Genomic DNA, 17,834 nt, shown 5'->3' with positions numbered 1-17,834 from the left:
CCAAATTCCTGATCGTCCCCAACGGAGATTATATCCTCTCACTCAACAAGCTCCTTAGCCTGAGGGACCTGCTCCATTTCAAACAATAAGCAACCATGAGCATGAGCGTCGCTCTTGATTCCCATCCGGATCTCTTAAGATGAAGTCTATCAGGCAGTGCCTACTACACACACACATACATACGCATGCACACACAAACACACACACACACACACAGACAAAACCTCAGACAGATTACATCACAGCAAAGTCAGACTACAGAAACCATAGGAAACACAAGATACTTCTCGTTTCGAACACCAACTCTCTTCAGAGTCACAGCCGAGTCAGCCAACCCAGAGACCACTGGCTCCTGCGGTCATCTGGCTTAAATAGAAGCATGATGCTCCCTCTCCAACTCTAACCAAAAGAATTAACAATGACCCCCTTCTCCAAAAAATGACTTGCGTAGCCAACAAAAAGAGTGTGGAGCCGGAATACACAATTTACCGACACTGCCACGCCTCTGAGCAAACTGTTCTCCGAGGGAGAATGAGAATGCAAGATGTGCAACTTCCCCAACCACGAAGCAGGCATTTAATAGCCTGAATTTTTGATATGGAGAAAGGGGGAAACCAGGAAAAAAAATAATAATAACTTGAGTACAGCTTCAAATTATATGATCTGCCACTACCAGAACGGCATCCCGACCCAGAAACCCCACTGCCGCCAACAGGAAGTCAGATGGATGCTTCGAGAGAGACGTCCACGCAACTCGGCAGAGCGGCAATGTCCTCTGTCTTAACCAGTCCCGAGCGCCCTGCGAAGGCGATCACGAGGCAGGGGCACGGGACGCCCGCCGTGTGGAGAGCAGCCTGCCCGAGGGGTCCGTGTCCGCGGGCAGGCCTGGCGGACGGACGGAGGGTTACCTGGTGCCGCCGGGTGAGCGTGCCGTTGGCCAGGAGCGGGCTGGCGTCCTGCGGGGAGACGCGGACGCGCTCCAGCTGCGCCGAGACGTGGCGCCGCTCCTCCTCCAGCGCCCGGGTCAGCTTCTCAAACTGCGCCTCCTGCTCCTTCACGGAGGCCAGGATGCTGGCGGGCGACTCCACCTCCGAGTCGTCCATGGAGGTGAGGGCAGGGCAAGAGAAGGTGGCCCACTGAGGGAGGGGGGGAGGGAGGAGGCCCCTCACTGCACACTACCGGGGAGGCGAGAGAGGGGAGAGAAGGGCACAGGTCAGAGAGGACAGGCGCACGGTGCACCCCAGAGCCAGAGATGCCCCTCGCGGTCTGCCTGCAGAGAGCCGCCACCAAGCCTGGGCCCGCCACCGGCGCCTGCAGCAGCAGGGTCCTCTGCCCACTACCCTCTGTAACAGCGTGCCCGGCACAGCCGCTGAAAGCAAAGGTGCCACCAGACCCGCGCCCTGCACTGTCAGTAAGAGGATGGGGCTCAGGACCGCTCATATGCGAGACTAAAGTCAGCTCTTGTTCTCAGTGAAGCTGCAACTCCGCACCAGACAAGCATTCAGGGTCCTGCGGGGCTAGCCGCCTCTCGAGACAGAGGGGCAGGGCAGACCTTAGTTCCCTCAGGTCCGAACCCTGAAACTGCGGCAGTGGTGACAAAACACACTGAACGAACGTGCTAAGGTAAACTACCAACAGGAAGTGGAAGAGGTAAAAACAAAAAAGTGTTCCCACCATCAAAGGCAGGAAATAAAACTGAGGCCCTCAAACCGAATACGTATATAAAGGGGCTTTTCTACTTTTCAAAACTATACTACAATATTGAAGGCAGAATGTGTGCCTTGGCTAACGGACAAGAAAGCAGCAGAATAAAAAAGACTGTGCAGAAAGGAACCATGTTCAGTGACCTCCACATCTCTTTGTGGAGTAGGAAAAGGGGCCGTCATATGAACTATAATAAAGTTATCCCTTCTAGCAGTTCATAGACTAACCTTTAGTCAATAGCTGGGACTTCCTACACCCCTGCCATCCTGAAGAAAGCTCTAAATAGGCTCCATTTTTGCCTCTTTACTTATTCCAACTAAAGGTAAACATCCAAGCACCCATAGAGGATTTGTGTGTAACTACCACCATACGCTGTTCAGAACTGAAGGGCGCCCCATACCCTGTGCCGTGAACTACCGAGCTGGCTAGTGAGTGGAGCGGCACCGCAGTTGCACTGTTGGATTGAGTCGGGCTTCTCTCTCTTACGCGTTGGCAGTGGGAGACTTTCTGGGGAGTCCCAGAGGCACTATGTTGAAAGGTGGGTTTCAGAATAAATGCTCTCCTCTATTTCCCACCCGCTCATCAACCCCTCCAGAATAAAAAGCACTTAACAATTTTTTATTGTTAATAAACATATTTATATACACACCTGTTAAGAGAAGGTCGAAACTGATTGGTTTAACAGAAAACAGCCCAGGTTAGATCCAAAGTATCATGGGAGAGGCATCCCAGCCACCACAGCAAGGAGGAAGCAGGAAGGAGAGAGCTGTAGGGATACGTGGAGGAAAAACAGGAGTGAGAGGAAAATAAAATATATCTAATGTATTTAAAAAAAAAAAAAGGAGCAAGGGCAGATATGGGGGAAAAAACATCTAGGAACGGGGGTAATTTAAACCTGACCCGGAACTGCTTAATGTGACAGATCCCCTTTGGACTTTGCTGTTTTCAAACACGCGGACCCTGAACGTAGCTTTCAATAAAACCTGGATTCTGCGGTCATGTCAGAGTTTCTCTATCGCTACTTCTGCAGAGCACTAAGAGCAGGTTATAATATGGATAGAAAATTCATTTACCCTCTGTTCCCAGCAACCAAATTGGGAAAACTGCTTTAGGAACGCCCTTCCGCCTCCTCCCCACCCCTGAGGCAGAAACGTCAAGAGCTCAGTCCCAGCATGCCCACAAAGACGTTGAGAAACCAGTGCAATAGTGCTGGGGAAGGCATGTGGGGACTAGCCAGGCTCAGCCTTTTGCTTCAGTTCCCTTTCCCACGCTCCCCAGGCCCCGGCCAAGCACAGACGCTCAGGCCTGTCTGCTTCAGCGTACACGCAGCATTCAGCAAGCACGAGTGTCCAGAGGGACTAACAGATGGGTGCCCAACAAACTCCCTGGGCTACCCCGGTGGCTCAGCAGGTAAAGAATCTGCCTGCAGTGCGGGAGACCTGGGTTCCATCCCTGGCTTGGGAAGATGCCCTGGAGAAGGGAACGGCTACCCACTCCAGTACTGTGGATTGGAGAAGTCCATGGACTGTATATCCATGGGGTCATGAAGGGTCGGACAGGCGGAGGAACTTTCACTTTTCAAACTCCTTAATTAATTCTCCATCACCAGACTCCTCCCAGTGGATCCAGGCCCTAAGTCCAGGAATGCGGTCCTCCAGCCTGCGCTCTGGGCTCCCACAGACACTTACCAATCCCTGTTCTTCCTCTAAGTTCAAAGGCCGCTGTCACTTTCTCAATCCCCTACATAGCAACAGGCCACTCAAAAGTCTTATTTTTAAAAAATATTCCTCCCTTTCATTTTTATTACTGAATTTTAAGCACTTGCGCTTACCCACTATATCAATGACCTACGAACCTTCCATACTAAGAGGACTCTGAGCTCAAGAGCTTCTCCCAGGTCAGTCTGAACTGTAGTTACTACTCGGGCAGTCTCCACCCTGTAATTTTCTTTGCTAATAAAAGACCAAACTACCACTACTATCGAGCATACAGTGACAACATTCCCTGTTGCAAAGAGAAACTGTCAATCTGCCATAAAATCACCACCTTTTGACCCCATGACTTTAGGAAGGGTAAGGGGGCTCTACCCAGGGCTCCAACTTGGGAAGCAGGATCTGGAGACATTAGCTTCTCCCATCTCCATGGTTTTTAAAGCGGACCACCCGGCCCTAATTTGGAGAAAGTGGAAACATGAAGAAAGATCAGATCAGATTCCTAGTACTAAAGCATGGGGGAGGCTTATCTGCCCGGAACAGGGCAGAAGCAGAGCTTTGCAGGACAGAACTGGACTCAGAAGACACACCCCATCCCGGCTCCACCACTAGCCAACGACGGCAGCAAGGCCTGCCACGTTCTCGTCTCTAAGGTGCCAACACCGCCAGCCCCGCCTAGCCCAGAGCCACAGCGAGGAGCAGCTGAGACAATGTACTTTATATAAATGTCGGGTATTAAGTTGTTTCAAGAGTTAGTTTTTATCTCCCAATTACATTACTTAATGATAATGCCTCAGCCTAAAACTATTTTGTGAACTAGTAGATGAAATTAACTGGGTCAAGGGCATAGCTGGGTTCTAAGGAGTGCATGAGCTGGTTTCCCTACTCCAGCACTATTTACTAGGAGGTCCTAGCTAGACCAGTGTTTCTGGGACATAGGGGGCTTCTCTTCAGCGCCTGGCAACCATCACAGAATTACACATCTGCTATAATCAACTCTCAATTCCCTACTTGAGGCTTTAGCAGTTTATTAACAAGGAGAAAGGGAAGGTGAAAAGAACTAACAATCACAGAGTGTTTTCGATTTATTATCCTGGCAATCCTTCCAAGGACTCTAAGAAAGTTTTACTGCAAATGAGAAAACGAGCTACAGGTGAAGAAATTACCCAAGGTCTCAGTTAATAGCAAATTTTGAACTTAAGTTGAAAATGATAGTCCAACACCTCTCTCCTACAACTCTTAAACGGTTTATTCCCAAATATCAAACGAAAAAGGGAAAAGAAAAAGTTTCTACTTATCTTTAGGTTAACGTGTTACCCATAATGTCTCCATATAAGAAATAAGTGGGATTAAAAAAAATAAATAAATGGAAGGAAAGCATATGTGGGGGAAGAGAATGAAGCAGTTAGGTAAGCTATACAGGACATCACCTCACAACTCTGAGACTTGAGTCTCATGCCAAACATACACAGCATAAAAAACAAATTATCCTAGAGACCAGAATCTGCAAACCATTCACTAATTTTGGCAGTTAAGAGTCAGGAAAGCCTCAAGACTACAGGCCAACACCCTTACTGGTTTGCTACTTTTATTTTCAATGGATTACACTCATCCTCACTAAAAAAAGATCATTGGGAATTCCCTGGTGGCCCAGTGACAAGGCCTTGGGGCTTTCACTGTCACAGTCCCAGGTTCAATCCTTGGTCAGGGAACTAAGATCCTGCAAGACATGCAGTAAAACCACCACCCACCTCTCCCCCTGCCCCCCCACCCCCCGCAAAGAAAAGCTCACTAAGGAATCCCAAGGTGGGGGAGGGAAGCAAAGTGAACAGGTGCAACTTGCAATTCACCTATCACTAGATTTTCTGAGAATACCCTTCTTTATTCTCAACAAGCCAAGACCTATAGACCCTGAATTTATAGGGTTCCTATATTCAAGCACGGACAATGGTAAATATCCAATCTCTTCTATAAGAATTCTAAACCAAAAAAACAAAGTTGAATTAAATTAGATACCCAGAAAGACCAAACAGTTCAACAAGGTCAACCAGGTATCAGGGCAAAAAGTCACTTGCCTACAGCACAATCCCCACGATGATGTTCTACTGTAAACAGGCTGCAGAAACAGTTTGGAATGAGGATTCTTAGAGGTTAAGACTATCAACTTTGGAATCACACTGACTGTGTTCAAATCTCAGCTATGTCACTTCTTAGCTACATGACTTTGGGCAAATCTCTGTAATCCTCAGGTTTCTTTTCTGTAAAATGGAGAAACAGGGAGAAACAAGACACACAGGACGGCTGCGAGGATGAAATGAGATGCTCCATGGCGAGCACTCAGCAAGCGCCCAGCCGCACAGAAAGCTGCTGCACACCGCTGCAAGGGGGCCCAGCCAGTCCCCCCAGAGGAGGCCAGTCCTGAGGACTCACTTCGAGGACTGATGCTGGAGTGGAAACTCCAGTACTTTGGCCGCCTGACGCGAAGAGCTGACTCATCTGAAAAGACCCTGATGCTGGGAGGGATTGAGGGCAGGAGGAGAAGGGATAACGGAGGATGAGATGGCTGGATGGCATCACCGACTCGACGGACATGAGTTTGAGTGAACTCTGGGAGTTGGTGATGGACAGGGAGGCCTGGCGTGCTGCAGTCCATGGGGTCGCAGAGTCGGACACAACTGAGCGACTAGTACTACTACAAACAGCTAACATAAAGGACTAAGGTTTGGGAGGCGCTGGTTTGGAGGTGTTGGTTCTGGATGTGTTGGTGGGGCGTTTGAAGAAACCACTCATTCCCGCAGGCTGCCCTTCGCCACTAACTGTAGTTCCGTAAACTACAGGCTACGGGAATTCTTCACACTCAAGGGTTGTGAAGTCGCTCAGTTGTGTCCGACTCTTCGTGACCCCATGGACTGTAGCCCACCAGGCTCCTCCATCCGTGGAATTTTCTAGGCAAGAGTACTGGAGTGGGTTGCCATTTCCTTCTCCAGAGGTCAAAGGACCTGGAGTTCAAGACCTGGCTTTGCCAGAAACAGACCGTGAGACCTTGGAGAAGTTATAAATAACCCCATGTAAGCTTTACTTTTTGTTAACTTTTCAGAGTTTAGCTTTATAAGATATGTAAAACTATAGACAGGGTGACTCTGAACCTCTCTCCCTCCTCCACACAATTCAGCTAAGTATAGCCAAAGAGATGACCAAAATTAGGCGTATAAATCTCTGTGGGAAGAGGAAGACTATTTGTCTTCAGATGGAAAACTCTAAACCCCAAAAAACAGTCTTTGGGCTCTGGAAGAAACCAAGAAAAAAGAAATTTTATCTTCTGTAGCCAGGTTCAAAGGCAGCGCTCTTCCCTTCTATTTCTTCATTACAGAATCAAAGATAAAGTTATGTCTTCCCTCTAAATGCAACGATAAGCAAAACCTGCATCATCCTAGGGATTCCAGACAGCTTGTTTAAAAGGTACAGACCGAGCCACCTACTGAGGAACACACATCAGTGAAACACAGCGCCCGTGACACCACAGAACAGAATCAAGCCAAAACGTGCAGGTATTCTAGACATGCAAGGGCATTTATTGGCCTCGACTGGCATTTGCGAAGTTCAAACCAAAACAGTCCGGTTCAACCACACAAAGAGAAAACCCACACTTAACTGTTAAATCGAAAGGAATATATTTTATCGATAGTTTTCCAGGGCTTCTTAATCAGAGTGCTTATACCAAAGTCCAAAGTCTAAGCACCCCACCCACCACTTGAAGTTCCACCGTCTGAACTGAGAACATTTCAAAGCTCAGTCAGAACAATTCTAGTATTTCTCCCTGCTGGAAAGACTCGCTCCTACACTAACTCAAAGCCTGGACAGGATCTGCAACAAGACGGAAAGAGGACTATGTTCACTTCACAACCTCTTGCCAACTGGGCACTTCTCAGAATTACAGGACTGATATTCCAGAACCTGACTTGCCTCAAGTATTTAGCAGTTTCCTTGCTCCCTGTGACAGGCCCAGCTTCTCCATTTAAGAGCACCCAAAAGGCTGACCGAAGGAGTCTCTACAAGGAAGGACTAGGTCTCACTGCGTCCACTCGAAGTCCCTTCAGTCATATCTGACTCTTTTCGACCCCGTGGACTGTGGCCCGCCAGGCTCCTCTGCCCACGGGATTCTCCAGGCAAGAGCACTGGAGTGGGCTGCCATGCCCTCCTCCAGGGGGTCTTCCTGCCCAGGGATCAAGCCTTGGCAGGCGGGGGTTTGTTACCACCAGCGCCACCTAAATCTCATGAATTAAGGGAGTCTCTGGTAAATCACCCTCCTCTTCGGAAAGAGTGATCATGCTCTCACTGGAGTTTCTGAGAAAAAAAAAAAGGAAAACAAATACATGAAACGTTTGGGGGTTTTGTTTTGTTTTTAAAGAAATACTCCTTGTTAAAAGGCAGCTGAGCTAGCAATCTCTATAGGTCACTAGGACACCTTAAATATTCTAGTAACCTGTTCCAGAATTTAAATGTTTTTTACTGTGACTTTATAAGAAAAAAAAAAAAAAATCAACTCCACCATCTTGACCCTAAATTCAGAAACCAGATGGAACATTCTTATTGCTCTTTTCCCCTCCCAGGTATTCTGGGAACCCCCCAAACCGTAACATACTAAAATGGCTAAATGCTAGGCTGGCTTTGAAGCAAAGTAAAGGTGTGGCTCTGGTCTACTGAGGGGGCCCAGGACTGAAAAGAGTATGGAAAGAAACAAAACCTGCTTCTCTGGAGGGCGTATGACACACAGGCAGGACTGGTCTAACAAGTCCTTCTGATCTCTCGGGCCAGGGTACCTCCTCCTCCTCCTCCCCCACTAACCACGTGCCTCTCCAAGGCCTTCCACAGGGACAGATAGCACCGAATTTTCTCTCAATCCTGAGTCTGAGACACGTGGAGTTACTTACCTGTATCCCTGCTGCAACCCTGACGTAGGCACCTCAGCCAGCCTTATAAGGAGAAAGCAGAGCTTTAGGGAGAGGCCGATAAGAAAACAAAGATAAGAAGGAGGGGCCAAAAAAAAAAAAAACAACAGAGGGAGGTGTCAGACAGGAGGGAGGGGAGAGGCCAAAGGCCTTTCTCCATTCTACGAAAAGGGGGAGAAAAAGAGGGAGGCCGGCATACAAAAGGAAATTGGGGAAAGTCTAGTCAGAACAGAACTTCACTTCTGTCTCATAAAAGAGAAATGCTAAAATTAACTAGGATACCTTACACTCTTCACTACCACAGGCTAGGGGAAAAAAAAAATCCACGGGAAAAAAGCTTAACCTTAAGGTTTACTAGAGGTCACCCAACTGTTTGAGCTCACATTCCATTTTTAAAGTGGCAGCTTCTCACCGAACGGCCTAACTTTCTATCTCTGGTATTCCCACTGACTCTTTTGCTCTCATTTGAAGAGGACCTGGAAAAGCTGAAAGCATGTTACTGAATCATATCTACAGTCCAGCTTCCTCAGAAAGCCCTGAGCCCTAAAATGAGCAGCAACAAGACACCCGTTCCATTAGGTTTAGGCTACGCCTCTTGACACAAGCAACAGAGAGACAAGTGTGAGTCTATGAAGAAATCATGAGGTGTGAAGGTCCTATTTCAGCCACAGGGCAGACGGTGAAGGAGATGTTTCGCTCTAAAAGAAGAAAATCTGACCTAACAGGGGACAACGTTTGCGAGTTATTAAGCACTGGCCTCGGCCTATAAATAAACACGCGCACTCTTCCCAACCACCTCTGAGGGGGCGCTGGCCCCTGTTGTAGGCGAGTGGACTTGCACATCAGAAGGATCCGTTTCCTGCCCAAGGTCAACACAACCAGTGAGTGGCAGAAACACGTCTTTTCTGCTCCAAGTCCATTTGAAAGGCTGAAGTGAATATGAGCTTTCTATGTTTCTTGTGGTTAAAAGTCATTCTAATTCAAATACAGAAGGTGACCAAAGGTAAATTTTGGGTGGGGGGATGGAGGGGCGGTGACCAAGGGTGAGGTGGAAGCATTTAGACCTTTGGGTACTGCCTTCATTTTAAAGAGCAAGACCGTACTCAATTCTGGAGAAGAATAGCCAGAATTGAAATACCTTAGATTGCTCATTTTAAAAGGAACAAGAACTCAGGAGAAAAGCTAAGAGAAAACAAAAGAAGTATTACTTTGTACAAAATCACCTTTTCCCCTGAAAGGCCTGCTATTGAAATCTGGCTACTTGCCACATTCTCTAAGCACAACGCAAGAAAGAAAATCTAATCACAAATATCCCTACTACCATTTTTACTGTGACACGTCACTAAACCAATAGCAGAGATCGGAGGTGGGATGGAAAACAGAAGGAACTAGAAGCGGGGAAAACTATGCTAGCCAGCATCAGAACAGAGGGGAGGGACTGTTCTAGCGGTATGTCAGCAATCTGCCTCTAGGGCAGCTGTCCTCCAGGGTAATCAAAGGCCGCTTGTGTGTGTTTTCAGGGACGAGCCAGCTCCGCAAGAAGTTGAAGACTCAGCCACCCAATCCACAATTTGAGAAGAGATGCCTGTTTCACAGCTGGAATGGAGGGCAGGGAAAACACAAACCAAGGGGAGCTGGGGGTGGGGAGGGGCGGGGCGCTACAGGTGCTGTTTCAGTCTAGACGAGGGGGGGGTGGAAATCCCTGAAAACGACCAACCATGGCCCACTGGGGCGCAGAGAACTGCCAGTACCTCTCAGTACTGAAAAGTGGGGGCTTGGGCGGGCGCTTCCCTTGGTGGTCCGGTGCTAAAGGTGCCATGCTCCCGATGCAGGCAGCCCAGGTTCGAGCCCTGGTCAGGGGAAATGGGTACCCCCATTCACTGGCGCACTGAAATGAATAAATACAGAGATAATTTTCTTTTAATAAGTAGGTTTCTCCAGCTCCGTACGGACTAAGGCATCAATTGGAATTGCCTGTTTCTACGATGCATGAGGCAGGGTGCTCGGGGAAGGTGCACTGGGATGACCAAGAGGGATGGGATGGGGAGGGAGGCGGGAGGGGGGTTCAGGATGGGGACACATGTACACCCATGGCTGACTCATGTCAATGTATGGCAAAACCACTACAATATTGTAATTAGCCTCCAATTAAGATAAATAAACTTATATTTTAAAAAGGAATTGCCTGTTTCTATCCTTTTCAGACTCAACAACATATCTGCAGTATATACCGTGAATGACATAAAATAAACATCTACCTCCTTCTAATAGTCCTTCCTAATTAAATCCTAGAGATCTATAAATAGTAGCAGCGCACATAAGAAAAGTCAGTGAGACCCCCAATATTAAGCGATGGTAGCCATTTATTTAACTCGAGTGCTAACTGCAAAAGGCCACAGTCACAACTCACACTCCCTAGCCCTTGGAGAAGCTCACTGCCCTGAGACCCACTAGACACACAAAGGCTGCTCTCTTCTCGGTGGAGCCCGGCAGCAGAGCCGCTCTCCAGGGACAAAGAGATTTCACAGGAGAACCACAAAGACATCGCCCCTCTCGGCTCCCCCACTCCCAGCTTTCTCACTTCCTGTCACAGTAGCACCAGACCACAGTCTCCCAGAAACAAACAAATACAAAGTGCTGGATTCTGGGCTGCACGCCAGCCGCATTCCAGGGCATCCTGTCTACCAATCGCCAGCCCGGGCTCCCACTCTGCCCCGCGCAGCTCCTTATCATGTTCAGGGAAAACAACCCTCCTCCCTGCCCCAAGCTACAGGGGACAAAGCTTGGGCCTTTACGAATCGGCAGAAAGATCCTGTGTGAGGACCCAAGGGCTCAGAGGAGCTGGGACGATTTTCAAGATTCCTTCTTGGCTAGTTTCTTCACTTGGGGGACTGGGGATTTTAAAGCTGCTGCTGGTGTTAGCTCAGCTGTGTGTGATACATCTCACAGAAAGCTTCATCATGGCAACCTGATCACTAATCCGAATTCACTCAAGAGAATACTCGCCCCTGGGAAAACTACTCCAGAACACATCCTCTGTCCTGCTCTCTGTCACCCAGTTCTACTGTTTCCAAAGTCTTTCAAACTCTTTGCCACCAGCATAAAGCTGCTTTCTAAAAGGCCCCACAGAGAACAAACAAAAGACAGCAGACTCCACCCTGCGGAGAGGCGGAACAGGCACCCACAGATGCCGGGAGCGAAGTTCTCTATTTCCCCAGGGAGTGAAGCGAGGCCTCCTAGAGGTTGCACAGTAGCTCTTGCAGCAAGAAAGGTCAGTGCTACAAACTCAGCGCTTCCTGCTCACTGCTGCCCCCGGAGCGGGTCACGGGCTGCAGGTTTGGCACCTCATCAGGAAGGAAAGCCTCCCTCCCTGTAAGAGCGCTCAGCTCAAACCAAGAATGGGATAAATGATACATTTTCCAATTGTCTCATACAAGCCCACTGGGTGTTAGCCCTAAACTCCAAAAGCAAAGATGCAGAAAGAAGTCAAGCCCTATTGACCAGATTCTTGAAATCCAAAGTAACACCCTTTGCCCCCATGGCTCAACTCCCCTTGCATAAAGCATAGCACGAGGTTTACAGCACAGAGCTCACAAACCAGGGGGACATTCCAGGCAACTAACGAGTAAGTAATACACTATTATTTCTCATCTTTTCCCCTTCCTTTCTCCTTGGCTCTGCTAGAAGCTCCCTGTGCAGAAACCTGATTTGGATGGTACATGTTGATGCAAAAAGAGATAAGTCTAAAACAGCACAATTAGAATGAATTAGTCCATATCTGGCTATGATATAACCAGATACAGGGAGGTGGGGCAGGCATAGACACAATAATCAAGTCATTCTAGGACTGGACAGAAAAAAAGAATATTTAGCCGTATTCACCCTGTATTTCAGACCAGAGCCTTGCCACCGCAAGCTGTATCACTGAGGCACACACAGTTTACAATCTCTTACACAGCGCTGAATCAAACTCAGAAATAACTTTAAACATTCGTATTAATATAAAGGTTAGTATTCTTACCCAATTCTCCTTCATTCATACTCCAGGCCAAATAAATTCGTGGGAGATGGTTATACCAAAAGCAGATAAAACCGCACAGTAGGAGAGTTTAAGATACCTTTTTTTTTTTTTTAAGATACTTAAAAAAACACACACCCCGGACAGAGAACCGGACACACCAGTATCAATGTTGCTGTTACTCTAAAGGGATACTCAGCAAGTTCTCTGCCTCAAATTGAGCAGGTGAGACAGAAAATGCATGCTGACTCAGAAATACAGTCACCCCACAATGTGAGGGAGGGAAGCGAGCCAGTGTAGCCAGCTGAGCGCAGTTCAGCACAACTTCACCCAAGGCCCAGCTTCTACTCCTCTCCTATCTCTGGCTGTTTGCAGACAGTCAGAAAACCCACCAAAGAAATAACAAAGAAGTAAGGAGAAAGTCAATGGAAGGGACCCAGACTTAAGCTGAATACTAAATGGCTGGGAAAGAATGACTGTTTTGCTATATAACTTCACACATACCCCTTGCTCTCCCAGTCAGCCCAAAGCAGAAAGAACTGGAAGGAGGGGAGGCAGAGGAAAGAATGTGATTGGGAAAAGGTTTTGCTACATTCCAACTAGCCAACACCCCACACAGCATTAAGTGCCCAAGAGTCCAACCCCACTACTGAGAGTCACTAGGAGTCTGCTAACACACACCCAATTCCTCTACCACCCTCCCCCTAAGACTCTGAAAAGAAGCGTAATGGAGACAGTCTGATGAAGGCACCAGCTGTTTCCCCCGCCCTCCCTCCCCCCAGGCCCCAGAGACCACAGTTCAAACTCACATCAAACACTTAATACAATTGACTGGCCAGTAGGAAGGAGAAGCCAGAACTAAAATAGCAGGAAGAGTGCCAACTGGCCCCACTCAGAAGGAATGCTTTCTTGGCTCAATTTAAAAATACGAAACTTCTGTCATCCACTCCCCTCTGCCCATTTATGCTCTCCTTTCCACAACCTACCCCTCAATATCAAATGGACTTCAGTTTCTTCCCTCCTTGATCTATTTTCAAATGTCAGGGAATACAGGGGAGGTATCAGGTTTAATGTAAAATAATGTCTTGGAGACTGGAAGGCTTCCTGGACTGCAACAGCGAACGCAGCACAAAGCTATTACATAAGGTCAAGCAGAAAGCCGTCCACACAGCATCCATCTCCGTGTGTTAAGAAGGGAACAAATGCTTCTGCTCTTCCACACTGATATAACTTGACCTCCCAGGCACGATAGCCAGTTAAAGGACTACTGTGACCAGCCCCTCCCCCAGCCACATTCTGAGTGGGCCAGCATTAGCCAAGGAGGAAGGGAAGGAAGCCGGCACTTCCTTTTCAGACAGGAAGTAACATTGGCCCTTCCTGCTGCATTTTAAACAGATTGTCCAGCTGAGTTTCAATGTTAACATCCTCTCCTGAAGTCGTTCCACAATTTCAAAATGGAGAAGGGAAATGGAGATGTGGTCTATGGTTCCCTTCCCCTAAGAGGTAAGTCCTCCATCCCATACTAAGCGCTGGCAGAATCCCCAAATCCAACAGTGACATCAGTCATTTCAAAACAACCCAGGATACAGAGGTAGAAAGCTTCCAACTCTCCACCGACACCATGAACTAGTCTCCCCTGCTTCTCATACTAAGTAACCACCCATCTGAGAAATCATACAGCTCTGTAGCTTAACTCAAAAGCCCCGATTTTGTGGTCCTCAAACCTGCGTGGTGAGAATCACCTGGGCAGCTGGTTTCAGAAAATCTCCCGAATCCACATCCCCAGTCCTCACTCCGTACTATCTAGGTGCCTCAGAATTCTTCTTCGTAAAAAGCTCTCGAAGCAATTCTGACAGCTGCTGGAACCGCCATCCTGGCCTATCCCTGACAACCCTCTGCCCCCCACATTCCTCTCCCAAAAAGGACACTGGTTATAAAATACATTATTTGGACCTGCTTTACTGTTCATCAGACAGCTGATTATTCAGTTTGGATTAAAGTTTCTTTGAAAGTATGGAATACATAAATGGCCAGAATGATACAATACTAAATGCTATATTCCAGGCTCAGAACCTAAAAGGAAGAACTATCTCACTTCTTTGGAATCCTGAGTTGCTCCAGTGGAGGATATCCCTATTTATACTACAGATTGGAAAACCCAATTATTGTTTCAAATGACTCAGTTTAACTTTCCTCCAAGGAACAAAGAGCTACGCCACGTTTCCTAAGATTGGCTCCACATTCCATCCCAAAAGAAGTCCGAAGTCCTAAATCTAACATTCAAGACCCTAGATAATTTTAGCCGAGTTGACAATATAATAGAAACACCAGAAACTCTGGATTCACGTGTTACCTCTGACACTTATCCAAGTAAGTCACTTTAACTTCTGCTTTGAATAGCAAGTGAATAGTAAGATGTTTTTAGAAGGAGCATAAAGAGAAATATTTCCACAAGGAAGCATGTCACCAGAGACTTAGGAAAGAAGAATGGCATCAAAAGACTTGCTTTCAAGACAACTATAAACATCTGTAAAGCAGCGATTTAAAGCAACTCCAAAATTTGGGGAATCTGATTGCCGAGAGTATTTCCTGCAAGATGATACACAGTTATCTGACCAAAGGAGAAGGGGATAGGAGGGGGAAAAAAGTTTCCTGATTGAGGGCATCTCCCAAGGATGATATTAGGTAACAGAATGACAACTAAATAGGTATAATTAAAGGGAAGAATAGAGAGTAACCAGGTCAAGCTCTAGGGTTAAACCCCAAACTGAGAGAAACCCAGAGAGAGACAGAGACACTCTTTCACTGAAGGACAGAGTAGCAACACAAGAAGTCTTGCAAGAGACAGAAAGAATAGGATTCGAGACAGACTCCTCTGGGAACCACTACCCTTTTCCTTTCCGTCATGGGATGCCAAAGAACGCCGACCACCACACAGCTGGTGCCCCTTCAGTCCCACCACAGCCGCCCAGGCCAAGGGGTGCAGCCTGTGTCTTACCACCATTACTGCTTAAACATGTCAATACACGAAAAGGGAAAACAGACATACAGTTAGTTATCAGGATTGATTACATCCTCTGATGTGCAAGACAGTAATATGGATACGGGGACCTATAAAATGGACCCTGAAGTAATTTAATCTCAATGATTAGGGCTGTGAGGAAGCAGGAACTTTTGGTCCAATGAGCAAAACAAAAAGCAGCAAATAAGTGGGGTAGGCATAATATTTGGTCATAAGCCAAATCAACAAATGTACTCAAAAAAAAAAAAAACACAAAAACTCAATGTACTCAAATGTACTCAAAAAGAAGGCTGTCACTTCTACTGTTCATAGGAATTTGACTCTAGATCAGTTGGTGAAGAAACGGATATCTCTAGGGAAGAAAATTTTGATCTCAGTTTCCACACACACACAAGCTTATTCTAAATAGCTGCATTTCTTTTATCATTCTCTAAGACAAGGGTCATCCACCTATGCAAATTCTGCTACTTTGCAATTTCTGTGCTGACTATTCTGCAATGGGACAAAGATGGAAGCTGGGCCAGGCATTGCCTCAACTCCTTATAAAGCATACACAAAAAACTGCTATCAGCTGTTGTATTTGGGGTCTGCAGCGAGGAAGATTTCTTTGTACCGTACGTGCAGGAGGAGTCCTATACGGCCCCCTTACATGCAGCACCCACTCACGGGCCTCTCTCAAGGGGTTTGCGGCCCCCATCTCTCTTGCCTGCTAGTAACAACCAGTCTGTCAGGGCCTTTGCACTTTGTACCCTTATCTGTGTGACTTCATTCTGAGTTCTTTTAAGTCTCTTTCAAACATAACTTGTAAGTGAGGTCCTCCCTAACTGCTTCATATTAAAACAACCTCACTCCTGCCCTTGCACTTGTTATTCACCACTCTACATATTTGGCTTTATTTTCTTCCTCAATACTGTTATCATACTCTGACTTACTGTGTATTTACTTGCTCTCTTAATGCCTATCTCTTCCAACTGGAATGTGAGCTCTGTGAGTCCCAGTTGGTGCACAGCAGGCTCTCGGATCTCTTTCAAATGAAGATGTTTCACTTTTTCAGCGAACGCAAAAAATTAAACTTTAGAAAAGTAAATCAACATTATTTCATTTTTCTTTCTACAAATTTTTTTCTAATTGCAACGTTAGGCCCATCAGTGGGGGTCTCAAGTAGTCTTACCTGCAGATTTGGCTGACCTTCAGCAGGGTAGACATTCAATGGCCAATTCTCCCCTGGTTTACAAAGCAGTCAGCAGAGAACTAAACAGAGGAGAGGCTACAGAGCTTCCCCCATCCCAACAAAGAAACAGGGAAAAGAAATCAGATTGGCACCAGTTTCTCCTTTAAAACAGATCACTCTATTTTAAAAGTGTACTGAATATACACCAGCTACTTTATTTCAATGAGATTTACTTCACTCGCAATGAAATGGAAACTGTAGGTGCTTTGATAAAAGTACTGAAAAGTTGACCTAGTTCCTATAACAATGCCTTATATCCTCAACCACCAGAATATATTTTGGTTTTTCAAATATAAGCTCCCTAAAACAAATATCTTTACTCCACAAAGAGACCTCTCAATACACGACCGCATTCAATATTGAACAACATGGGAAACACACAGAGAACTGATAAATAGCCCGTAAGTGACTTACTTTTACTCTCCTGCTCTACTGAATAAAAAATGAGTAATTAATTAGTAAATGTGGGTGATATTTGAAAATGGAGGGAAAAAACCCTAATCTGAATTAGAATTCAGTCTTCTTGAATCATAACAATTAATCCTAATCTAGACCTAACTGAAATAACCAAATTCAGTATACTCGAACCTTCACCACATGAGTACAATTTATTCTATTTTAAGAATTAGACATTTCTTTCATATTAAGTGTTAGTGAGGCAAAGTGATGCCCATGAAGACCACCAACCTAAGGGGAAAAAGATAGGAGAGGCAAAAAGGTAAAGGAGACACCAAATAAAAGAGGAACGCGAACAAAAAGGAGAAAACATAGGATAATCAGTGGCGGGAAATGTGGGTCTGGTGCGCAGTGAGTAAGAATCTACCTGCCAACGTGGGGCACGCAGGTCTGTCTGACCCCTAGTCCGGGAAGATCCCACAGGCCGAGGGGTCGCCAAGGGGCGACCAAGCCACAGCCACTGAGCCCAGGGCTCCATGGGCCCAGCAAGAGAAGCCACAGCACTGAGAAGTCTACACACGGCACCTAGAGAGTAGCCCCAACTTGCTTTGTTGCAACCAGAGAAAGCCCACACACTGCAACAAAGACCCAGTACAGTCAAAAATAAACAACTGTGGAGAGCTGGGTGGAGAAGTCATGATAGGAAGCTATAGAGAGCCAACAGAAATTAAGTGTAAAGACTTTCCAGAACACTAGTTTCATGGGTTATTTAGTATGAGGGAAGGAACAACTTAGGCTGGAA

The 17,834-nt window shown here is 46.6% G+C and overlaps 1 protein-coding gene across 9 annotated transcripts in view; it reads right to left on the bottom strand.

Moving 5' to 3' along the window:
• The window catches only part of CTNND1 (catenin delta 1), a 45,103-nt gene that overhangs the window by 21,118 nt on the left and 6,151 nt on the right, over positions 1 to 17,834 (bottom strand). For 4 of the 9 annotated variants that reach the window (XM_040259405.1, XM_040259410.1, XM_040259409.1 and 1 more), the window contains exons 2-3: positions 2,354 to 2,470; positions 909 to 1,175 (exon numbers count right to left, since the gene is read on the bottom strand). The exons of 2 other annotated variants lie outside the window; for them this stretch is intronic. In XM_040259405.1, the coding sequence (XP_040115339.1) occupies positions 909 to 1,103 (195 nt within the window). In that variant the 5' untranslated portion in view covers positions 1,104 to 1,175; positions 2,354 to 2,470. Of the gene's footprint in view, positions 1 to 908; positions 1,176 to 2,353; positions 2,471 to 2,604; positions 2,739 to 8,347; positions 8,453 to 15,683; positions 17,450 to 17,834 lie in introns of those variants that run through there. 3 more of the 9 variants (XM_040259407.1, XM_040259406.1, XM_040259408.1) reach the window with 3 other exon arrangements.

Source organism: Oryx dammah, unplaced genomic scaffold (assembly GCF_014754425.2).
Source record: "Oryx dammah isolate SB20612 unplaced genomic scaffold, SCBI_Odam_1.1 HiC_scaffold_17, whole genome shotgun sequence".
NCBI classification, from domain to species: Eukaryota; Metazoa; Chordata; class Mammalia; order Artiodactyla; family Bovidae; genus Oryx; species Oryx dammah.
This window is presented reverse-complemented; position numbering and strand designations above follow the sequence as displayed.